General features: G+C 36.1%; 1 protein-coding gene across 1 annotated transcript; it reads left to right on the top strand.

Annotated features, from left to right (window-relative positions):
* Nucleotides 1-4,570: 4,570 nt before the first annotated feature.
* LOC121740535 (E3 SUMO-protein ligase ZBED1-like) lies at nt 4,571-16,029 on the top strand. The gene is made up of 4 exons (XM_042133273.1): nt 4,571-4,673; nt 5,067-7,020; nt 12,964-13,058; nt 15,989-16,029. The coding sequence occupies exons 2-4, from the start codon at nt 5,072-5,074 to the stop codon at nt 16,027-16,029; spliced, it is 2,085 nt and encodes a 694-aa protein (XP_041989207.1). The 5' UTR covers nt 4,571-4,673; nt 5,067-5,071.
* The last annotated feature ends 10,681 nt before the right edge of the window (nt 16,030-26,710 follow it).

Below are 26,710 nucleotides of genomic sequence, written 5' to 3'. Positions count from 1 at the left end.
ATTGAAATCCTGTTTGTCTGGATTAAATAGTTCCATTTGCCCAATTGGAGCCATTTAGTCATTGCCGTTTTTCTCGTCGCCAGTAAAATATAATGTGTTAGTAATAAAACCAATGTAAAATCTTCTGTTCTTTATTTTATAACCATTTTCTGTCCACGTGCCACAATTTATCTAAGCGTGATCTAAACCACAGATTACAACTATTGACAACGTGACTTAAAACCAAAAAGTTGCCATACACAACACTTCCAAGCAAATGTGACGAAGATAATCCCATTCCTTAGGGCCGTTTTGTAAAAATTCCTCACAGTATTTTTTTAGCATGCCATCCATTTTGTTTTTTTCTGCCGTAAAACGCAAAGTTACATTTTTGGCAATTATAACGCCCATCGATAGTTTGCTTTTTTACATAATATTATTATCTGTTTTCTTTTCCGGGTACTTTTTGGTCCGTTTTAATGGGTTCTTTCACAATAATAATAATAATTGTCATCACGTCTATATTATCTTCAACTAGCTGTTGCCCGCGACTTCGTCCGCGTGGACTTTTGTTTATAGTTGTTACTTGTACCCGTACATCGATTGAATCGTTTACGCGCAAATCAGAAAAGTATATTGTGTGGGAACCGCACATTTTTCCGGGACAAAAACATTCCTTGTCCCAGATTCAAACTAGTATCTCCATACGCCATGCCAAATTTCATCAAAATAGATTAAATAGTTTAGGCGAGAATCATAAAAGTTTATTGTGCGGGAACCGTACTATATTTTCCGGGATATAAAGTATCCCTTGTCCATTCCCGAGACTGAAAATTTTCATCAAAATAGATTGAATAGTTTATGCGCAAATCATAAAAGTATATTGTGCAGTAACCGTACATTTTTCCGGGACAAAATGTATCCTTTGTTCTTTTTCGGGACTCAAAGTATCTTTATACCAAATTTCAGCAAAATGGGTCCAACCGCTTACGCGGGATGTCGTTACCACGCGTTAAATACGTTCAGCGCGGCTTCCCCCCGTAAATGAGATATTTCACAGACAATATATAATAGCCTATGGTCCTTCACGTGGTCTATTTCTTATCTGTGCCAAATAACAGAAAAATTGCTCCAGTAGTTCGTGGGATAAGCCCTTTCAAATAATTTCCTCAGTTTTTTTCAACATTTTCCTCTATTTCTTCACTCCTGTTAGTTTTAGCGTGATAAAATATAGCCTATAGCCTTCCTCGATAAATGTGCTATCTAACACTGAAAGAATTTTTCAAATCGGACCAAGCCCTTTCAAATAATTTCCCCCGTTTTTACACATTTTCCTCTATTTCTTCGTTCCTTTTAGTCTTATGTTGATAAAATATAGCTTATAGCCTTCCTCAATAAACGCATTTTTATAAAAAAAAGGGACTTTGGGTTGATGCTGTAATAGAAACACATGTAAAGTATCTTTTAGGAAGAACGAATGTTGTGAATTCCGAAGTAGAAAAGTGTTTTTCTCCAAAAGAGTGTTGGGATAATGAAGATAATAAAGAAAAAAATTATAAAAACGATACCGATAAAGCGATAATGATAATTATTCCAGCCCTTACCAAGAAAAATGTGTTTACTGTAAAACTAATTTAAAATACGTTGAATCACACTCAGTGGATGATAGTGATGATATAGAGTCGAATAACAGAGAAAAGCTTCACGCTATTGTTTTGGATAATCAATATATAACATTGACGAACACCTGTCCATTCGACAGCTCATTTCAATTATTGTTGCTTGTTGCTGCATGTGATTTCCCTCACATTCATGAAAAGGTATTTAAGACAACTTTTTTATAATACAATATTCATAAAATTGCTTATTTACGTATATAATAACAAGTACACATTGTTTAGGGTGGTTGCACCAACTTACTCTAACTATAACTTTAACTGTAACAAAATGTCAAAATATGAATTGTCAAGTCTCTGGTTAAAGTTAATAAAGGACGATTATATAACGATAACCCCATTGCGATAACCCTAACCGCTCAATTTTCCTCGGTTAAAGGCACATTGTTGGCATATCAAATTATTTTCTCCTCTAAATTTATGGATAATTTATTTTTTATACTCTCAACCCCATTAACTTGAGCAATTGACATCTACCAAATTTTATGGTCATAGTTATTGTTAAGGTTAGCTTGGTGGAGAGGAGGAAGAAGAAGCCCGCCGCCCGCAACCATCGCGGCACCGCACTATATGTACCTGAGCTGCGTCTGCGGAGCGACGTCCCTGTGACGCCTCTGTACATATCCCGCCTGCACTGGTCCATGGAGGTCGAGGACGTCGTGGACTACATCCAGAAGAAGACGACACTGCGCCTGAGGGTCGAGCGTCTGCAGTCTCGCCACAATGTTAACTTTAGCTCCTTTGTGGTGAGAGTAACGACGAATCTTCTGTCGACTTTCGAGGCGCCGGAGTTCTGGCTGATGGATGTAGTCTACCGGAGGTTCCGGGGGAGTCTCCGGAACAAAGCGAATCGTGTCGCCTGCAAAATGTGACAGTGTTAGTTTTTTAAGTATATATAAAATATGTATGTTAGTTTTAAGGTATTTATTATATAATTAATATGCTGTAACGGAACGTTACTTACACTCATTTGTTATTATTATATTTTACTTAATACTAATATATTAATTACATTTTTAATAATTCATAATAATATTTTATTCGAAAAAGGTATACTTTTAGTTGTAAAGAAGAACTAACGTTCGATTTGCCTTTACCAATTTCTGTTCTGTTTAAAAAAACAAAAATTTAAAAATAAGAATTGTATTAATTCATTTTTTTTATTTGAAATATTGGTTCTCAGGCTTACTGCTTTGATTTCGGGAGATAAAAAGAAAAACGACTCGAGGCCGTTGCCAATGCTTAAATAAATTATTTTATTTAATAATGTACGCATAATATTTTGCTACCTGTCTAATAGTTCATATTAATCTAGTTGAGATAATTTAATTGGAGAAATCCCCGTCTTAGGGTAAGTTTTGTTAGCACACATTTAGCTAGTACTATTTTATAACAAAACTCTTGTATATACATTTCAAAATTGTATTTAACTTGATTTCCTGACGGCCTACCACGGCAACACCGCTACCGCTGTAGATAGAGGGCGCTCTTCTCGGTCACTGAGACGGAGTTAATATGGATTCCAGGTATCACTGCTCCGAATTTATTTGACTGCGTCGGCAGTCGCACGCTCCTTCCTGGCTGTTGGGTACGCGCCGTATGCGCATTAACTATAGATAGGTAACATTTTGTACTTCGCGATCGCTCCGTGCGAATGCATACAGTCTAATAAATCAGTTCGTTAACCGCCGCCCTTGTTTCACTACGTATCTAACTCTGGCCAACTTCAATGCAACGCTGCGGCTGTGAGGAAGAACAGTACCTCCAGCGTCCCAGCTTCACACGAATATTCCAGGCGAGTAGCCCTACGGTCCACAAGTGACAGTCGAGTAGGCACTTTACCACGACCTTATAAATTTTGTGTCTCACCTACCGGGTATGTTTAATTTATATTTTTTTAATATACCTAGTCTTGCCATAAATACTGATACAAAGAAAAACATTTTTTTTCTATTGCAAATAAATTTTATTACTTTTACAGTTTAATACATAAATATAAAACAATTTAAAATATTAAAAGCTAATTCAAATTGGCCTTCATTAGCTACAATAACGTCCTTTAAACATTGTGGCCAGTTATCATTAGAAACACGGACTCTTTCCATGAATTCTTCACTGCCAGTCGTATGGATTGTTTTAGTGACTCCAAATTATCACGGCATTTACAGCCATACTCTCTAAAATAGAGATGGACGATATACATCGATTTATTTAAAACACTCGATGTATAGTAACGATGCATCGTATAAACCGATGTATTGTTAATACTTCAACATCGAATATATATCGATGTTTTTCATTCGATACATCGACCAAGCAAATTAGGAATGAGTATACTATGAGTGAAACGAAACGTTATAATCAGTGCTGCCAATATAACAAACGCGCCTATCAGTTATTATAGGCTGAATCGGCTATGTTTCCATTGCCGCGGAGCCGGTATAGCAAAATTAAAAGTATTTAAATTAAACCAACAAAACAAAACAACAATATGGCCGAGTTTTTGGAAGAACGTGAAAGAGTGATGTTGTGTTTTTATATTATTTTCCTAAAATTGTGTTATCTGGGTTTTTAATGTGTAATATTGGTAGGACATTAACCATTAAATATTCATTATCGTGCACAAGTGTGGGAAAGTGATGTAATAACCAGAAACGTGCTTTTTTGTGTTCCCTCCAAAACTCCATCAAAAGTTTCAGTAAAGCGTCCTACCACTTTACTGAATCGACCGACTTGACTTCTTGACTGTATTGACTTTATACTTAGACTTTGACTAGACTTTAGACCTGACTGACCTGACGATAATATAGAAAAAATTGTATAAAGAATATTGTTTTCCCGCCATAATATTATACTCGACACTGGCCATGGTTATAGCCGAAGTGCCATTATATGAAAAAAAAAAAAAAAAACAATATGGCCGACCGAGTCTCTGCTGTGGAAACGTGTGTTGTGTTTTAATACGATACAAGTGTTTGCTTTGTTTGAAACTAAAAAGAAACTTTGATTTATCAACAGGTATGTGTATTAATAAACAGAATAATGTATTTAGTGATAATGGGTTCGAAATTTTACTGGTAATATCACATTGTTTTGTTGTCAAAAAGTAGAAAGTAATTACTTATGTTGAAAATATTTTACGTTTTACTGCGCGTGCATATAACTAATTAACATATAAAAGAGAAGATTACGTTACGAAGTTTGCATTAATTTCGCAATGTAATACGATTTGATTGGAAGGTTATATTTTTACCCTGAAATACTACCTACCGTAGTGATTCCAAGTTATCGATACTATATTATCGATTATGATGCGGCATAAACATATTTGTATTTTACTAGGCAGTTAATAGGTATTATTATAAATACCACGTAAACCGTGCTATAAAGTATTATTTTTTTAACTTTCAGTTATAATGGGACCCAAGAAAAAAAGTTCAGTTTGGCAGTTCTTTAACAAAATTGATGATAAGAAAACGAAATGCAAACTATGTCAAAAGGAAATTAAGTCTGCTGGAAATACTACGAACTTAATTGGGCACGTTCGTAATGTTCATAAGGCTGCTTATCTTGAAATTCAGCCAAAACAAAATACATTAAATGCAGAAGAAATATCGAATCCTCTAAATACCAAGGTAACGCCTAACGATAACATTGATGATGGTTTACTTCAATCTGAACCGATTCCTAGTACAAGTGGCAGTGGCAATAAAAGATCCTGTGAGCCGTTACCGAAAACCGTAAATGAAACTATTGATTTAGACTTAGAAGAAAACGTTACCCCTTTAAAACGCCAAAAAACAATACAGGCCGCCTTTAAAGATATTTCTTCTTACTCAGAATCTGGACAGAAGACAAGGAAACTGAACAACTGTTTATTATTCATGATTTGCAAAGACCATCAGCCTTTCTCAATTGTTGAAAACGAAGGCTTCAGAACTCTAATGAAAACAGTTGCTCCTCAATATAAACTCCCGAGTAGAACAACTCTAAGACGCTGGCTGGACGATAAATATGAAGTAATTTCAGAGACAATTAAAAAAATGCTATCCTCTATAGAAGATATAACCCTAACAACGGATATTTGGTCGGATACCTTAAATATGAAAAGTTTTTTGGGCATCACAGCGCATTTCGGAATAGACATTGAACTATACTCAATCACTTTAGGCGTGTACGAATTGGATGAAAGACATACATCAGATTATCTTTCTGAAATTCTCTTAAAGGTATGCCAAGACTGGAAAATAGACCAAGAGAATGTAACGGCTGTTGTTACTGACAACGCAGCCAATATAGTAAAGGCGATCGAATTAGCGTTCGGTAGAAGGAAACATATCCCATGTTTTGCCCATACTTTGAATTTGGTAGCTGAAGGCACAATGATGTGTACTGAGTGGAGAAACATTGTTTCTAAAGTAAAAACAATAGTGACTTGGTTTAAACAGAGTTGCGTAGCTAGTGACGAGTTACGTAAAGCCACTGCTGCGGCTATGGAGTCTCCTGCTGGGGTAAAATTAATACAAAGCGTGGATACTCGTTGGAACAGTACATACTATATGTTACAAAGATTTCTAGAACTCCGCAGTGTCATAAATGATATTCTCTTCCGCCACCCCAGAGCACCTGCAATGCTCAGTGCATCGGATATATCTACTGTATCGTCTGTCATCGTGGTGTTGCGACCCTTGGAAGCGGCTACAAAAGAAATTTCGGGTGATAAATACTGCACAAGTAGTAAAATTATTCCCTTAGTTCGTTGCATGCTCTCTAAAATAACTTCAGCTGTTATAGAAGATCCCGTAGCGAAGGAGGTGCAAAAACTTGCTATTAATGAAATAAATAAAAGAATGGGTTCTATAGAACATGTGAGTGCTCTTGCTATCGCAAGTATTCTAGATCCACGGTTCAAAAGAATACATTTCAATGATGCAATAGCTTGTTCGAATGCTGTTTCGAAAATTAAGGATATAATGAAGAAGAATTTGCAAAGCAATGAAGAACCTGAGTCAGATTCTGATAAATCTGATAAAAATGAAGAGGTCTTTTCATTATGGACTGATCACCATAAGTTAGTGCATCGTAACTGGAAAATTAACAAATCTGAAGATGTTTTGTCTGACGAACTTTCAGTTTATCTCAGAAGTCCTGTTGGAAGACTGAACGAAAATCCGTTAGAAATCTGGAGGGATTATAAAATACAATTCCCGAAGCTGTACAAAATAGCTTTCAAGTATTTGACAATAGTTGGCACGTCAGTACCTTCAGAAAGACTTTTTTCACAGGCAGGGCTAGTTTTGACTGAACGAAGGAACCGATTGAAGGGGAAAAGATTAAGTAAACTTTTATTTTTACATAGCATTGACAAAAAATATTGGAATATGTAAAAAAAAATGTGTTGGCTGTGTGATTTTGAATTTGAATAAATATATTTCCTGCTTTTATTAATACATATTTTTGTTTTAATTAAGGCCTAACCTAACCTAAAATACGTCATGGCGAAAACAATCGATGTTTAAGAAACATCGATGTATTTCTCAATACATCGTATTACCATCGATGTGACCGGTCGATGCATTACATCGAAAAAAACATCGATGTATATTTTAAATGTCCATCCCTACTCTAAAACCGACCAAAAATCATAATCCGGTGGATTAAGTTCGGGACTACACGACGACCAGTCAGCTCTGATGAAGTCCGAAACGTTCGTTTCCGACCAAAACCAAACCGACCGAGCTTTATGAAGGACCATTCTTGATTATTGAACTTGATGTTGAACCTTAGAACTTAAAGCATAAATAAAACCATTTTGTTTGTTAAAATATTTATTTATTTAAATTAAGGACACCAAACAGTACATGCATTAAAACCTTGTTAAACACAATAATAGTAATCTGTACCGATGCATGTACCTTAACAGGCGACACAGCATTCACGATTATAGCTCTACAAATACAATATAAAAATCGATTTCTTAACAAAACACAATTAAAACAATAAAATATGATTAATAATGATTATGAATTAAATAAAATTAAAATTTCATGCAAATTAATTATAACAGTAATAACAAGCTACATTTCATAATAATAACAATAAATAACTTAAAACTACGACAATACACCTAAATCGCAACTAAGATCAGTTAAAATAAAATAAAATAAAATTAGAAAATACAAACACAATTTTAAAAGAAGATCAAATGGGCCACATCAGTAAAATTATTTAAAATTTTAAACAATATTAATAAATTTTTCTTAACAATAATTAATAAATTAATACTAATGATATTATATTAAAAAAAGGGAAGAATCTATGAAAATTTAAATTACTTAAAGCAAATAACATCACAGTTTACGTAACTTAATCGATATAGAGTTCATTAAAAGGAATAAATAATAATAATTATTTGATAGAGTCATTGTGATATATTATATACATTCATTATTATCGTCTTTCGATGTCATTTACCACATATAAGTGCTTGCAAATTTTGTTTTTTAACTGGCTAAATGTATCATGAAAGATATCGATATCGGTTAATGCGTTGTTGATCGTACAATATTCACTACACATTTTGGAGATAGGAGCATTTGACCCTAGATTGGTTTTGGAATTAGGACCCCGTAGGATTTTAGTAATAGGTTTACGTGGTAAGTTGTAATGTACGGTCAGCGATTTATGATGTAGGAGTTCGGTACAACCTGTATGGATATTGACAATTTTGTGGAGAAGTAAAAGACAGTGAGCAGTTCTCCGCATCTTAAGGCAAATAATTTTGAAGAACCCGAGACGTTGGATATACGGTGCCCTGTGAGATATAGCGCTGCTTGTGAAGGCTAAATGCCTTGTAAACGACCTTTGTATTGCTTCAATTCGCTGCGACAGAACCGCGGTAGCAGGGTTCCAGATGGAGCTAGCGTATTCGAGATTACTCTTTACTAGTGAGTTATATAGATATATAAAAATCCCATCATCTGCGACGCCTTTTTAACGATATTATTCACGTGAGAGTTGAAGGTGAGCTTCGTGTCCAGAGTGACACCGAGGTCACGTATTTCATTGACTTCCTCGAGAGTACACCCATCCAACAAATACTTGGAGGGATATGGTAACTTTTTTCTAGTAAATTTAACATGAAAGCACCTTTTAGGATTCAATGTCATTTTATTGTCAGAGCACCATTTGCTAATACTGTCTAGATCCTTTTGCAGAAGTAGCGACTCCCTTGGTACAATCATATACAATTTGAGATCGTCGGCGAACATTGAACGCATACAGTATTTTATCACCTGAAAAATATCGTTTATGAATACTGAGAATAGTAAGGGACCTAGATGGGATCCCTGGGGAACTCCAGATAGAGCAGTGATTCAAAACCATCTATACAAACGAAATGTATTCTGTCTTTAAGGTATGAAGTAAACCAGGCTAGTAGAGCACCGAAGATACCACATGTCTCCAGTTTACAAATCAATAACGCGTGATCCACTCTGTCAAATGCGGAGGAAAAGTCGGTATATATTGCGTCAACCTGCAACCTCGAGTCGAGGTTAATTGTAAAAAAATCTCATCCCTAAACAATCATTTTTTGTGACCTCCCTTTGCGTACCGCTTCAATTTTTTTTTCCCAACTTTTGAAAAAAAAAATCTCTGGATTCATACTAATCTGAACGATATACCTTATCATAAGAAAATCGTTATAACTTCTAAACTATCTGACTTAAAACATTGAAGAAAAATAATTTTAGAAGATAAAATCTTTCTCTATCTTTTAAAAATAAAAAAGAACCAGTTTAATGTGCTAGATTTTTCACAAAAAGCCATTAATAAAAAATACACATTTTTTTTCTCAAATTTGGGTTTTCTATGTTTAACTCCACGAAATTTATAATATATTGCCTGTGTAAGCGTAGTCCACAAAAGCTATCAAACGAGATCTTTTTTATCTTCATAGGATATTTACAAGAGCATTTCTAGTCAGATTAGTGTGAAAGCCCGAGAAAAACTAAAATGGCCACCATTTTACAACCTTGAGAGAGAAAAAAAATTTGAGCGCCAATTTGTCGACAAAATATGCCATAAATAACAACATTAAAGGATCAGACACCGGTGTCGGGACACATTGTATAACTTGTTTACTAATTTATGCATCATTTTTAGGAGATTTCGTGTTCTTTGAACCTTATAACGGATCGAAGTTCAGACAGCGATTGCATGCTATACCGCTTTAATTTACTCGGCCAACAGACAGTGAAAAAATGAAACTTGTCGGAGTCGTACAGTACTTACCTCCGACGATTTTAGAAATAAAAAAAATTAGCATAAAAAATTGCGATGACCTACTGGATAAAGAAACCGAAGTAAAACGAAATTCGGAAGCGCAAGTGACATTGATGTTGTACGTCGTAAAAAAATGAGAAAACAAAATATTATGTTGTCGTTGTCACGCCGAAAGCGTAAATGAACGCTTGAAATATACAAAAGGAGTGATTTTAAGTGTTAATAATGTCTAATTTGGTAAAATGTTCAAACTGTAACATTGTGATAAATGAAGTGCTTGCCTACATTTGTAATACAATTAATATCATGGATGAAGAAAGTATTAGTCGTGTTTGCATTACCGCTTTCTCGGAAAATGACATCAGTAATGCAAAAAGGTTATTGTACGAGTCAATATCAAAGACTATGAAGACCCGAAGACGTGATGGGAAGAAGCTTCGTGACATAGATGATGTTATTTCTACCTTAAAAGAACATGACCCAGAAGCGCTGCCAATATTTGTAGCGAGGGAATTACAAAAACTCTCTCCTATACTTTTTTATCATTTCGCTGTTACACAAATTCTTAAAAATCAAGTGCTAATGTGTGAGGAGATTAATCTTCTTGCTAATATTTAGGCTACTAAAAATCAGTTGGACCTTGTTCAAAACGAGCTGAAGAACCCAACACAATGCTTCACGATAATTTTACAGGATATGTAAACACAGCGAGGTGCATGTCAGCTTGATGACATAGAATGTCACAGTGGTCCTATGGGATTGCCTCCTGTTAACAATTATATGATGTCAAGTAGCCGTTGTTTCGTAAGAACATTTTCAACTCCGATCCGATTTTCAACAAATAACGTCTCACGTCTGTTGAGGGTAGTGAGAAAATACAAACACCTGAGCCCCCGACCTTTAAAAGCTGTTAATAGATTGCCCGTGCGGCCGATAACGCCGGAACCGGTTTGCGGCTGCCGCACTCGACGTAATATACCACAGATAAGCATAGCTAATGTGACCAGACGTCCCGGCTTGAATGGGATTGTCCCGTTTTATAGCTACGTGTCCCGGTGTCCCGGAAATGGTCTCTGGGACGCCAAATTGTCCCGTTTTCTGAAGCCGCGTTAAAATTTGAGTAGTCGAGCCGGCTGGACGCGAGCGGTGAGCGAGAAGAGCGAGACGGCGTCGTCGGTCGATGCGACGCGACGATAGCCGGGAGCGGCGAAGACATCATCACTCATCGGCCATCACTCGCGCGCTTTGTTTACTAATCGTTTAACAGATTTTTCGTTCGCCCACTTCTAGATATTTGTTTTGTTGTTGTTTGATGCTCGTGTGCCCTGTAACATAAAATGCCGAAACGCAAGTGTACGTTCAATTTTAACTTACAAGCAAAATATCCGTTTATCATCAAACAAATACTCCCTCAGATGTCAGATGTGAAAAGTATCGTGCAGAATTAAGCGTTTGCCATAGTGGTGCCAGTGATATTGAACAGCATTTGAAGTCTGAAAAACATAAAAATGCCGATCGCGCCGCTGCTTCGAGTTCTTCGGTGTCAACCTTTTTCATAAAATCGGATACACCAACTTTACAGATCTGGATATCGCCGCGGCAGAAGGTGTCTGGGCTTATAACACGATACAAGAAAACCTCAGTTTTCGCTCTTCGCTCTTGTGCGTCGAAATTAATTCAATCATGTTTTGATCCCAAATTTACTTGCGCGCGCACGAAATCAAAAGCTATTGTAGTGAATGTTTTGACGCCTGCAGCGATGAATGAATTAAAAGACGATCTTGATATGTCCAATTGTATTACAATACTAAACGATGCTTCAAACCACGGTAACAAAAAAAACCCTATTCTAGTACGCTTTTTTCAACCTTAAGTAGGTGTGCAAGTAAACATTTTAGAACCAGGTGAGACTTCTGACATCATTGTCAATTTTTAAACCAAGTGTTGACAGACAATAATTTTACAACAATTATCGTGGCATTTTGCGGAGACAATGCCAACGTTAATTTCGGAGGCGCGGCTAGGCGAGGAAACTAACAATGTGTTAACGAAATTACAATCATCTCTGAATAAACCATTGATAGTGAACTTAATGAATGAATGAACATTGATAGTGAACTTAATGAATGACATCGACGACATTCTTTCCATTAACTGCTGTTCTGTAGACAAACTTGAAGATTGTGGAACAGCTCTCGCAGGGTATAACTTTAGAATTTTATCGTGCAATGTGAGAAGTCTGAGCCACAAGGAGCCACAGGTCAACTCGATGTTATTCTGAAGCGACTCGATATTTGCTTCGACGCTCTGGTTTTTACAGAATGCTGGTTTAATACTCCGGATCCTCATATCCCAACAATTTATGGATATACTGCTTTCCACACTAAAAAGGTAATAAATAAGTGTGGTGGAGTAGCGATATACGTCAGAAACCGCTGGTCTGCGAACGCACATGAGCCGATTTTAGACGATGCTAATTGCCTCACCGTCAATATCGAAAAACTCGTAAATATTATAGGCATCTACCGATCCCCGTCGACCAAACCCCAGAATTTTATAACTTCCCTAGACCTAATACTAGAATCTAACAAAGAGACAAGTAACACCGTAATTGCAGGGGACATAAACATTAATCTTGTAGATGATACATCAGATACTGTAGACTCATACCTTAGCACGTTGACCGAATTTGGCTTCCTCCCTGCTATCTCCATTCCAACTCGTATCAATTCATGCCTCGATCATATCTTTATAAAACCGTACAAAAAAGCGTTGGATATCGTATGTAACTCGTCTGTAACCGATCACAGCTTGAAAATGGCTGGTATTAGTCTTAGAGAAACTGAGCTGAGACAAGCGAATAAGTCCAAGCCTAGGGTTAAGCTGAAAACAGACTTCAACGGAATCCTTGATTCTCTAAAATCAATTGACTGGAGTGATGTACTCAACGCTAACAACGTAAATGACGCAACAATGACTCTAAATAAAACTCTTACAACACTAGTTAACAAATTTTCCACAGAGGTAAAAATCAGCCGAAAGAAACACAATCTAAAGCCATGGATCACACCCGGCCTCATGCGCTGTATGCGGCACAGAGACCTTCTGCACCTAAAGGTAAAAAAAGACCCAAAGAACGAAATTGCTAAAACGACGTACACGAGATACCGGAACTTTTGTAACCAGCTACTGCACAAACTTAAAATAAATTATGAAAACAACATACTAGCGAAGAACCATCGAGACCCGAAAAGACTATGGCGCGCTATAAAAGAATTTAGCGACATACCCCACTCCAAACCGGACTCACAGGTATTAATTAAGAATCACACATGTCCCCAACAAGCAGTAAATTCTTATAATACTTTTTTTGCTCAAGCAGCTTCCAAATTAGCTTCAAATATTCTGGAAAAAATGTCCAACAGCGAAGAAACTCTTCTTAAAACCTTAAAAGTAAACACTATTTCCCCCGATTCAATCTTCCTGAGTCCGGCAGATCCGACTGAAATTGAAAATCTTCTAGCTGAAATAAAACCCCAAGGCGCTCCGGGTTCAGACTTACTATCACCATTCCTGCTGAGGTACATTAAATCTAGCATCGTATCACCACTGACACATATCTGCAACCTTAGTATAGAAACTGGCACATTTCCCGACTGCTGGAAAACCGCTATAGTATGCCCAATTCACAAATCTAGCCCAAAAGACAAAATTGAAAATTACCGTCCAATCTCACTCCTACCTATACTTTCCAAAATTTTAAAAAAAGGTGGTAAACAAAAGACTCGTAAGCTACCTGGAAAAAAAGGGATTAATATCTGACCGACAATTCGGTTTCAGAAAAGGTCGTTGCACGGAGGATGCCGTGGGAATGTTGACTTCCACTGTAGCCGGAACTCTAGACGAGGGGAACAAGAATATTGGTGTATTCCTGGACCTCGCAAAGGCCTTTGACACAATGTCGATCCCACTGCTACTTCGCAATCTTGAAGGCTTCGGCATACGAGGCAACGCCCTCTCTTGGCTTAAAAGCTACCTCAGCAATAGACGTCAAAGGCTGAAACTCGGGAACTATTTGAGTGAGGAAGAAAATAACACTTTCGGTGTCCCACAAGACAGCATCCTCTCCCCAACCCTGTTTCTCCTTTATATAAATGGAATCCTAGATAATTCCTAATGCAGAAATTCCTAATGCAGAAATAATTTGCTACGCAGATGACACAGTTGCAATTTTTCGAGGTAAATATTGGCGTAGTACTATTTGTGCGGCAGAAAGAGGTATGGTTTTAATAAATAAGTGGCTCAACCAAAATCTCCTCTCTCTTAACACAGCGAAATCAAAGGTTCTATTTTTCCACATCACTGAAGCTACCAAACCTATAGGTGAACCCATTAGATTACATTGTGAAAATTGTCCAACCGTATTTTTCCCTCTCCTGCAAAAGTGCAGCTGTGAGTGTATTGCTCGTGCCACGTCAGTCAAATATCTAGGTGTCGAGGTGGACGAGAAACTCACGTTTAACCCCCACATACTATCCGTAGCAAAGAAAACCCGCAAAATAATATTTATAATGAAATCCCTTAGACCGATTGCTAGCTTTCACGTCAATAAAATAGTTTACTCAGCGCTCTGCCAATCTCTCTTACAGTACTGCATCGGTATTTGGGGCGGTGCTGCCAAATCTCACATGATTACGCTAGAAAGAGCCCAACGCGCTGTAATTAAGTCTTGGTAAGCCCCGTCGTTATCCAACTGCTTTATTGCTCCAAGAGTTTAACGTCCTTAGCGTAAGACAACTCTTCGTCCTCCGTAGGATAAAAAAATATGCAGGAATGGGCTCTGAAGCAATTTTGCCAAGATTACCGCCCTATATCTACGATATCGTTCTTTCGTCGGTAGCATCAGACCGAAATATCACGATCGAATCTTTAGTTAAGAATTCACCACACGCAAGTAAATTATGGCTTCTGTCCAAAAATTGTCGAAGTCCATAATTTGAAGAGATAAACACATACACAGAGACACACACACATACACACATACACACACACACACACACACACACACACACACACACACACACACCCACACACACACACACACACACACACATACATACACACACACATATTATATTATTAATAAGTACTTACCATCCTACCTATCCATTGAATTTACCATTACTGCTAAGAAATATTAATGATTGTTTATTATTGTAATTTACTATCGTAATTTTGATTTGTTATTTGTAATTTATATGTAACTAATTGTAATTTTAAATACACTTTGACAATTTTCTATCCTATCCACTATTGTACTCATAAAAAATAATAATAATAATTGGTAACTTCCCAAAATTGCATGTTAAATTGGTAGTATGTATTTAGTCTAAACGCTTTGTTTAATTGTAGATGAAACCTCGATTTCTGTCCTTTGTCCGAAAGCGCGTCTAATAGTTGTTTGTGAAATTGATTGTGTATAATACTAGGACCACCAAGATACAGGCTTTGCCTAGTTTGAGGTCCACAGATAAATCCTGTACAATGTTTTATTTCGCAAATAATTGTCATGTTATTAAGATAAGTCTAGTGTGCTATTAATTCTACATTAATCTTGACTGTAAGTTTGTTTTGAAATGTATTGTTGTGATGGGTAACAAATAAATAAATTGAAATTAAATTGAAAATTGAACAGGCTAAAGGAAGTTATATTAGAAAAAAGTTTGTCGTGGGAAGGGAAAGTTAAAACCTGTGTTCAGTTTATTTTTGAAGAGGTTGTGTCATATATTTTGAAGTATGTTTCAGAGTTTCCGTGTTTAAGCTTTTTAAACAAACATGGATAGTACAGCATTTTACAGACCTACAAATTGTGGCACTACAGCTTTTTCGACAGTCAATATATTACAATGGAATGCCCATAGTTTACGCTCTAAATCTGCTATCTTTGAAGCTCTGTTACACCAAGAAAAGATACATGTGGCAATCGTGAGCGAAACTTGGCTTGAGCCTGGAAGCACTTTTCGTATCCCCGGATATAATATTTTTAGGTGTGATCGCGAGGATGGCTGGGGTGGAGCAGCTATACTAACGCATTGGTCAATGTTAGTTCCGACGACTGGGACCAAATTTTTTCGCACCTAGATCAAAAAACTCTTATTGCCGTAGACCTTAATACCCATCACCTGAACTGGTCAACATATTTGAATGCACGTGGCAATCAAATTATTGAGTCAATTTTGGACAATAATTTTATTCTGTTAAATGATACTCGCTTAAAGTTAGTCGACGGGGTTATTCAAAAAACTTCACCAGACATATCGCTGGCTTCCGCTGATATAGCCCTTAAATTTGATTGGAAGGTGATGTACCAAAATTTAAATAGCGATCATTGCGTGATTAAAATAACAATAGACATAATTTCCGCAAGTTCTGTTCAAAGTCGTCGTAACTATCGTAAGGCTGATTGGCTTAAGTATCGTCAAAAAATTGAAGAAGAGCTAAGTCAATATGTAATACCAGAGGATAACCAAATGGCATATGACAGTTTCATAAAAATTATAAATCATTCTGCTGATAGTCATATACTAAGGTTGCTACAAATCCACTTAATGGAGTATAATTTAAACCTAAAAGCTATTGGACATCGAATCTATCACGTTTAGTAGCCTTAAGAAGAAAAGCACTCGTTGATTTTCGCAGGAACCCTACTCCGGCAAATTTGCAAGTTCTACAAGAACGAGTAGCAGAGTCGCAACGTCATATTCGTCAAGCAAAGTGCAAAGCATGGTAAGATATGTGCAACAGTATGAGCAATGTAACATCGACGAGAGAAATGTTGATGCGCATGAGGTGGATTAAGGGTTATAAATCGAGTAGGACGCCTATTAATCGCAATGAACTTGAAAAACTTCTAAAGTCATTATCTCCTGATTTTGTTACTCCTGACAAGCCTCAATTCACCTCTAGCAACCAACATTTGAGTAGCATGATTACGGTCCATGAACTCGAAAATTGTATAAAAAGCTCAGATACAGCTCCAGGGGCTGATAACATTTCGTATTCAATGCTAAAGAATCTTCCCGAAATAGGTAAGCTAGTTTTAATTACATTATATAATAGATTCTTAAATTCTGGATTTGTTCCTAAGCAATGGAAAGCTCATCTGGTGTCAGACCAATAGCCCTACTGTCTTGTCCTTGCAAAGTGTTTCATACAATTATAACGCGAAGGCTCGATTGGTTTTTGAAAAAAAAAATGACTTCTATTCAGAAGAAACTGTAGGATTTAGACGTTCTAGATCTTGTACTGATAATTTATCAAGATTGGTATCAAGAATTCAAATTGGACTTACCAAAGGACACCCGACTGTAGCTTGCTTTATTGATATCGAAAGTGCATACAATAATGTTAATGTATCTTGTTTGATGAAAATGTCAGATGAAATTGAAATAGGGTCTGATATCTGTAATTATTTGTGGCAATATTTGCATAACAGAACTTTATGTATTTGTTATTAATCATACTGGAGTTATAGTCAGATCAACGTTATTGGTACAACAGGCTTTAGATACTTTCATTACTTTAGTAAATAATATAGGTCTTAATATTTCGAGCAGTAAGACAAAAGTTATAATGTTTAGAAGAGGTTTGTCGAAAAACAATATTAATTTGAATGTTAACGGTGAACGTATGGAAGAGGTATATGCTGTGAAATATGAATGAAATATTCTTTATTGTGCACACTTATAAAGATACAAATTAAGGAGTACAAGAAAAAGGACAAAATATTCAGGTGTCACAATGGCGGCCTTATTACTAGGTAGCAATCTCTTCCAGGCAACCACCACGGGCAAAGGTGAGATTGCAGTAAAGAAGAGAAACGTGCATGTGCAAACAAAAGAATACAAAAAAAAACAACATGCATAATAAAAATATACAATAATACTATACATATATATTATAAATATAATAGAATGATACTGTATTTAAATTACTAATAGATATAATAATTATAGCAGACACGGATAGTAATTAATAATTTAAAGTGTAATTTAACTCACAACAAATGCATGGATTATGATTAAGTATTATTTTTACAGATAGCTAAATAATGCGACTTGACGAAACTTTTGAAAGCATTCAATGTTTTTGCAAGTCTGATATGCTTTGGCAACGAATTCCAGAGCCTTATACCAGTAACAACGAAGGAGGAACCGTAAAATTTTGTTTGATGCACGGGTATTTCTAGTTGATGATTCGACGCAGATCTGAGCTCCTTAACAGTAGCTTGATGAAATACAAATTTTTCTTCAGTGCCACCGACCCGCCCGGAGAGTCCATGTAAATTTTATTCCAACGCCGTAGACTCGCCCGGCGAGTTCAGTGTTTTTCCTTTTTTTTTCCAAAACGCATTGCAATTTTTTGCTTAAAATAATATTGAAGACTAAACATACACTATTCTAAAGAATTACGTGGTGGGCCGGGTGTGCAGACCCAGTTTATAATCGAAAGAAAATAAATTATTCTGCAATGCCTTGAACTCGCTAGGCGAGTTCACTGTCATAGATTCTCAAACTTTTATTAATGAAAAATTTATATGGTAGACATACTTTTATTTTTAACCGACTTCAAAAAAAGGAGGCGGTTATACGTTCGGTTGTATATATATAAATATATATATTTTTTAATTTTCTGTTTAGACTTCTAACGGCGGTTTTCAATATCCTATCTATCTTAAAATTTTCTTATCTATCTTAAAATTTTGACAGATTTTGTAAGAAAATGTGTCAAAATTTCAAGATAGATAAGAAAATATTAAGATAGGATATTGAAAACCGCCGTAAGTGTTTGAGTGTGTTCTTGCGGTTTTTTTGAAAGAAACGTACAAAAAACACAAACTCAACTCTCGGTCTATTAAATTAAGAGTTGTAATTGAAAGAGGATACCTTTGCATTGTTAAAAAATAGCCGGCAAAACAAAAGACGGGCAGGATGATACGTCTCTTTAGCAAATTCTGTTTCTTGCGAATGCGAATGCCAATATATGTACGTACTTTTATTTAGCGTATGTTTTTTAGTAATCAATAAAAAGAATCATGTTATATCTAAGTTTAATTAAGAAAGGCATCCTTAGAGGAGGAACATATATGTATTTCTAAATTTAAATAACTACACGATTGCACAAACGGTCTAGGTACCTACTTTATTTACTGGATTTGTGGAAAACTCTCCAAAAAAATTAAACCCTTTTGACGGTTCATTTTGTAATGGACATTATTTTTTAGTTCCATTGTTCGCTGCTATGCCTGCCAAACAATGGGTTTTCTCTATTTTTTCTGCTGTGACCGGCCGTTCGTCTAGCAAGTACCGTATACACTTTCGTTTAAGGTTTATTGTTGTTTGAAATTATGAACCGTTCAGTTGTATGCGTCGACGCATCTTGTTCAAGTCCTCACTTCTGTCTTGCTGCCCTTAGTAAACAGACGTGCTCTCTCTATCTCCATACTGCTTATTTTATCGACGACATTGGCTTGTGCATTAGGACTCCGTGATTTTACATTTGTGACGATTGGCTTGTGTTATTGGACTCCTGAATTTGCCTTTGTGACGACTCTGGCCTGTTTACCTGACTCCCGAGATTTGCTGCTGCGAGAATTGACATCGTCTTTCACTGTTTCTACGTGGTTTTGCCTTAAAGGTAAGTTTTCTACACTAATATTATAAAGAAGAAATATTTATTATATTATAAATTTTAATTGAACAATTATATGTGAAACTTAAAAACAAAAATTAAAAACCACTTATGATCCAAGTAAGCCGTTGTCTTGTTAACTAGTGAACACGTGCAATCAATAAATACCGAAACCTTTTGTTTTCTCTTTACTCACTTCTTTCACAAAATATGTAAGTAGAATAATTATTTAAAGAAATAGTAAAATGGTATTTTTTTTGTCCAAGGTAATATGGATCCTTACGAGAACCCCGTACCTGGAACTTCTCATTCCTGGGAAGACCCCGCTTGGAACACGCTCCATATAGAAGAGGCACTTGTGATGATGGATTCATTAAATGAAGAACAAAACAGAGAAGACACGAATTTATTCATCCATTTACCTCAAAATCCAATCACGGATTCCGAATTATATGGAATATTGTCAGAAAACATAATTGATGAATTGCAGACCGATAATGATGGTGTCTCTGATTTCGAATTTGTCGAAGATATTCCACAAAACTATGTTGCACCTGATGAAGCATGGATGCCCGGAAATCCTCAAAACTCCAACGAAATCCCATTCCTGAAGTCCCCCGGACTGAAAGAAAATATTGCTGATGAGCCCATTCATTATTTCGACGCATTATGCACATCCCAGCTGTTGGAAATGCTTAAAGACTGTACCAACGAATATGGCGAAAAAGAAAAAACCTCGGCAGCGGGTACAAGAAGCAGAAAAATATCTTGGAAGCCTGTAACATGTGCAGAAATGAAATTTTTTTTTGGTCTCATATTTCATATGGGATTTGTTAAACTAAATCGCTTTAATGATTATTGGAAAAACGATGAATATTTTAATCAAACAATATTTAGAAAAGCAATTTCGAGAAATCGATTCATGTTAATTTTAAGAATGCTTTGTGTGTATGTGGGACAAGTGACGTGTAGTTATGAAAAAGTAAAAAATATTATAGACTACTTTAATGAAAAAATGATTTCTTTATATTACCCAACACAAAAATTAACAATTGACGAATCAATGATGTTATGGAGGGGGCGATTAGACAGTACATGAAGGGGAAGCGTCATAAATACGGTCTAAAGTTCTACGCACTGGCTGACCAGCTTGGGGTTATTATAAAATTACATTTATATGGCGGTGCATCTGATCATGTTGTAGGCGGCAGAAATCACGTGCAAAAAGTTGTTGACCATCTGCTTTCAAATTTTATAAATGTCGGACACAATTTATTCATTGACAACTTTTATACAAGCGTCAGTCTAGTTGAAAAATTGTATGTCAATAAAACCTTTTGCACAGGTACGCTTCGAGAGAAGAGGCAAAATAACCCTAAAGAAATCGAAGGAAGTAAATTAAAAAAAGGAGAATTATGTATTGTTCACAAGAATAATGTTTGTGTCTTAAAATGGAAAGATCAAAGAGATATTAGGGTCATATCTAGTAAATATAATGGAAATTTGGAATACACGCGAAATCGACGAGGTACATTAAAAATAAAGCCTCAAATGGTTATTAAATATAATAATAATATGAAAGCAATCGATCGTCATGAAAAAATGCTCTCGTATTATTCATGCGAGCACAAGTCTATACGATGGTATAAAAAAGTGATTTTCCATATCATGCAAATTTTATTGGTCAACTCCTTTCTGTTGTATAATAAATGCAGTCCAAAAAAATTAACATTGTATGATTTCCGCTTAATGTAATAAAATCAATTGTAGAACCTCATTTGCCTTCCGAAATACAAGTGCCCTTAAGAAATAAAGTACATTGTATCATGAAATTAGCTACAGATACCCACGGCAAAACAAAGCGAAGGCGCTGCAATCAATGTTGGCGCACATTAAAAAAGAGGGTGCAAACCATATATGCATGCGAAGATTGCCCTGGTCAGCCTGGATTGTGCATTAAGTGTTTTAGGCCATATCGTAAATATTAACAATAATTACACGAGTGTTACCAAAAATTTGTTGATTTATTTTGAGTTGAATTGTTTATCATATAAGTTGTGTGATAATAAACGAGTTTCGATTAATTTAATGTTTTATTTACTTAACGAATTTCCTCTTAACAGACATAATATTATAGATTTATTTTTCATTAACATAGCCCTTAAACTTAACTCAGTCTTATAGATCAAATAATTCAGGTAACTAATCAACATATTATTAATAAACTATTTAGTAACAAACTTTCATGACTGCGGTTCAGTCAATTTATAAATTTTGTGCCAGTTATCAGACCTTAAATATTTTCTGAATTATTTTCAATCAGTTTAATTATCTGATACATAATAAAACGCCTTTTAAAAATAGGCACATTTTGGAGTTCACATCCAATAAAATTGCCAAAACGTTCGTTGGCCCTCTGTATATTATTTATATTATTTAAATTATCGATATTTTTAGTTTGAGTGCTGCTTTCAGTAAGATTTAAGTTAGTCGTATTTGTTGAGATGTCACGTGTTTGATAGTTAACATTGTTGTCTTCCCAGTCTTGAGAATTATTTTCAAACAGCATCATAGAGTCCTCTTTAAATTTTTTAGAATGATCTGAAACTATTCATAGTCATGAATGCAACCAGTTTGAGTCGGTATGTTGTGGAAAGAAATTAATTACATTAAATGTTTGAAACTGGTTAAAGTTAAGTAAGTAAATGAAAATTCCATAAAAATTGGTTTAGCCAAATAAAAGATAGCCTCGGAAAAACATACACACATATAGTTAAACTGAGAACCTCCTTATTTTTTAAATTTGGTTAAATTAATATGTTACCTTCGATGCATTGTCGCTTTATTGGTATCTCCTCCTCCATCTGAGTTATATCGTCGTCGTAAGGCTCTGGTTCTGGTACAAATGTCACTAAAAATATATCAGATACTTCTTAAAAAAATTTGAACGCAATTAAAATAAAAAGATTGACAGCCACTGCATATTACGAAACAAACTTACCTTTTCTATTATTTATAGTGTTTCTTGCCATTTTTGTATGTTAAATTACACCGTAGACCAGTTAAACAATTTTTAATTGCGTTAAACACGTAACGTACACTATCACGGCCACAAAAATAACATATTATTGTTTTTACCCTAACGCAATGCCACTGAACTCGCGTGGCGAGTCGATTCAATTCGTGTTGCAGCGCCGGCGACTCGCCTAGCGAGTCCAACGTAAAATGTATGCGGCATTCCAGTACGAGTGAACATCGTGAAAATCGTAGTGGTAATGAATGTGTTAAGTAAATAGGTGTCGTAGGATCATTTATGATATTGTAAACGAGTGATAGTATACGAGCATCTCGTCGAAAGCGTATGGGCAGCCACTTCAAACTCGTACGAAATTCAGACACGTGGTCGAATTTTTTTAGCCCGAATATTATAAATCTGATCGCAAGGTTTTGAAGTCTCTCTAGCTTATTTATTTGATCATCGGTCATATTCGTCAAACAAGCGTCAGCATAGTCGAGGATTGACAGGAATAGGGACACAGCGATCTTAATTTTGGTTGGGATAGGCAAGAGGTAACGAAGGCGACAAACAGAGTACCAGGTTGCAAAAATCTTTTTACTAGTTTCTTTTATGTGTTGAGACCAGGATAATGATATAAATATCTTGGTATGTGGTTGGATTTAGGTTTAAGGTGGGGAAATCATATTCAAAGAATTCGCGATAAAACTTTAAAATACCTAAACTTATTTAAAATACTTGCAGGGACAGATTGGGGTATTCACCCGAAACATTTTAGGCAGCTTTATATAGCGATTATTCGAAGCAGACTCGATTATTGCTGTTTTTTATATGACACTAGTGCTGATTCACATTTATTAAAATTAGATCGTGTTCAAAACCAAGCAATGCGAATTATAGGAGGATTTATAAAAAGTACACCGACACATGTAATGGAGAACGAGTTGTGTTTACAACCACTCCATATACGCAGAACGTATTAGCAGCTAAGTTTTGGTTTAAGTCAAAGTCGTTACAAAATGAATTGAATATTCGGATATTGGAACAGCTCGAAAGTTGTATGCAAGAACCATATTGGCGTAGAAAAAAGATCCCTAAATTAGTTTCAATTAATTCTATGTTTAAAAACTATGAAATTAAAACTGTACCTAAATTATGTATGTATTTACTAGACTCGTGGATAAGTAGTTATGATTTAATCAAATGTATTATAACGAATGTGGAAGGAATTGTAACTTGCAAAAGATCTGTTGATAGGAATCAATTTGTGAGAATTATATAGATAAGAAATACAATGAATGTTATAAAAATTTTACTGATGGGTTTAGGACGACGGAAGGACCGGTGCAGCGTTTTATGACCCGCAGACAGATATATAGATATTAAATATAAAATAGAATGCAATAGTATATCTATAATGAACTGCTTGCGATTTATAAAGCCTGAAGGTACATTCTTTCGAAGGATTTTAATAGATGTGTTTTATTTACTGATTCAAAGAGTGCGTTGTTACACCTGGCTAGGTTAACCTCGAGTTTTCGATGTCACCCTATAGCCTATAGCATTTTAGAATTTATTAGTAATCTGCAAAAAGATAACCGTCATATAACGCTGCAATGGATCCCTTCGCACGTCGGTATCAGGGGAAACGAGGAGGCAGATCGCGCGGCCAAACAGGCTTTGACTGAGGGAATCGTTTATCGCTGTCTTGCCTTGCACAGTGAATTGCTAGGTAAAGTTAAAGTACAATGTCGACAACTATGGCAAGAATATTTTGATGAGCGGTCGCTGAGTAAGGGAATATGGTACAAAACAATACAATGGGAGCTTCCTCGTACCCATGGTTTGATAGATTATCTATGCCTAGAAAAGATATAGTAGCAATGCTAAGATTGCGCTCCGGCCACATTCCATCAAAAGTTTTTTAAATTTATGATGGGTAAGGTTGACCCTCCAAATTGTGCATTATGTGGAACACCTGAACATATACAACATGTATTGATGGAGTGTGGTCGGGGCGAATCCCGACGTAGTAGCCTCGGTGATGGTCTTTTAGGAAATATAGGAGTCTGTTATCGTTTTCTAGCCTCACCTAATTCAAGGGAAGCCCGTATCCTACTAGACATATATTTAGATTTCGTTGTAAGTAATATTTAGGTATAGATAGTATATAATATTACGTCGCGGTTGATTTGTTTATAAGCTTTATGGGGGTGGCATTGTCGGTCACCGACAAAACCCCTTAAATAAATTGATTAAAAAAAAAGTGAACCTCATTTGCATAATACATTATTCAGCTGGATAATATCCGGTGCAATATATCATGAATTACTAAATGATAATGCTGGTCATATCCAGTGTAATTATACACAAACGACAGCTGCACTATTACGACAATTTCGGGAACTTGAGGAGCTACCCAAGCGTCAGGATGCGCAGACTGATGAAGATCAGATATGCGAAAATAACCTCCTCACTACAACAACGCGAAACAGTGATAGTAGGTTTTGTGTTAACTATTCCTTTTAAACAGTCACCTGAGCCTTTGGGAGACACGTTTCCTCAGGCAGAACGACGTTTTCTAGCACTAGAAAGGCGATTACAACGTTCAGATACATACAAGCAAATGTATTCTGATTTTATTCATGAATATGAGAATTTGGATCATATGACCAATTCTTCTTCAAATTCCTCTTATGGCAAACCTCATTATTTTATGCCACACCATGGAAGTTCTTCGTGAGTCTGGTTTGACCACAAAGCTACACGTGGTATTTGACGCTAGCATAGCTTCTAGCTCTGGGCTATCTGTCAATGACATACAGCGTGTAGGCCCACCTATACAAGGTGATTTATTAGCCATTCTTCTACGTTTCAGGCAGCATCGCTTCGTGGCATGCGCCGACGTAGCGAAGATGTATAATCAAGTCCTGGTGCGCGAACAACAGCGCGTCCTGCAATTGATTCTCTGGCAAGACACTCCGTCGGAGCCTCTAGGGATATATCGCCTAAATACAGTCACCTACGGTACTGCATCTGCACCCTTTCTTAGTGTACGCTATATAAAGTAGCTAGGCACCGAATCTAATGACCTTGACGTTCAGAGAATTATCAAGGAGGATTTCTTTGTAGACGACTTAGTAACAGGAGATGATAAGTCTAGGTCATTATATTTATGTAATGAAATCGCTCAAACATTACAGTCAGGATGTTTCCCATTTTTAAAGTGGACATTTAATTTTATGCACAATTATTTAATGTCATCTCATGATTCGCTTGAGCATTTATGTTTAAACAATAACAGTAGTTCTAAAACTTTAGGCATAGGCTGGCTAAATATGTCAGATGAATTTAATTTCAATACGCTTTATGATTTTGATAGTAATTCGCAAGTAATAAGCGCTATAGTTTGTCACACACTTCACTAATATTTTATCCTATTGGATTAACGCCTCCGTGGTCCAGTGGTTCAGAGCTCGGCTCTTGACTCGGAGGTCGTGGGTTCGATTCCCGCGTTGGAAACATGTTATTTCCAAGTTTGGTTAGGATAATGCAGGCTGATCACCTGATTGTCTGACAAGTAAGATGATCCATGCGTCGGAAGGGCATGTAAAAAGTCGGTCCTGCGCCTGATCTCTCGCCAGTCGTGTCGGTCTGCCGTCCCACTGGGTAATGAGAGTAAAGGAATAGAGAGTGCTCTTGTGTACTGCGCACACATTTGGGCACTATAAAATTACTCCTGCGTAGCTGGCCTGGTTTCAACGAAACCGGCCACCGTCACCGAAACCGGTGTGGGAGCTATTATTATTATTATCCTATTGGATTAATTAGTCTATGTATTATACAGGCTAAAATTATTTTGCAGCGTCTATGGCTGTTAAAAATTGATTGAACGATCCAGTTCCAAATGATGTCATTGCTGTATGGAATAGGTTTGTGTCGTCGTTAAGCGTTCTTAATAATACGAGTATAAGAGTGCCGCCCTGTGTACTAGGTGATAGTTCAAATTATTCGAGTATTGAACTGCACATATTTACGGACGCTTCACAATTAGCGTACGATG

This window comes from Aricia agestis, chromosome 3 (assembly GCF_905147365.1).
Source record: "Aricia agestis chromosome 3, ilAriAges1.1, whole genome shotgun sequence".
In the NCBI taxonomy this organism is placed as follows: Eukaryota; Metazoa; Arthropoda; class Insecta; order Lepidoptera; family Lycaenidae; genus Aricia; species Aricia agestis.
This window is presented reverse-complemented; position numbering and strand designations above follow the sequence as displayed.

Bases quoted from the DNA above. Each gene is read 5' to 3' on its own strand.
- LOC121740535 (XM_042133273.1), top strand. From the start codon at position 5,072: ATGGGACCCAAGAAAAAAAGTTCAGTTTGGCAGTTCTTTAACAAAATT. The intron at 7,021-12,963 runs CAAAAAATATTG...AATTTTCCACAG, and splicing joins TTATTTTTACATAGCATTGA to AGGTAAAAATCAGCCGAAAG. The intron at 13,059-15,988 runs GTAAAAAAAGAC...TAATATTTTTAG, and splicing joins GAGACCTTCTGCACCTAAAG to GTGTGATCGCGAGGATGGCT.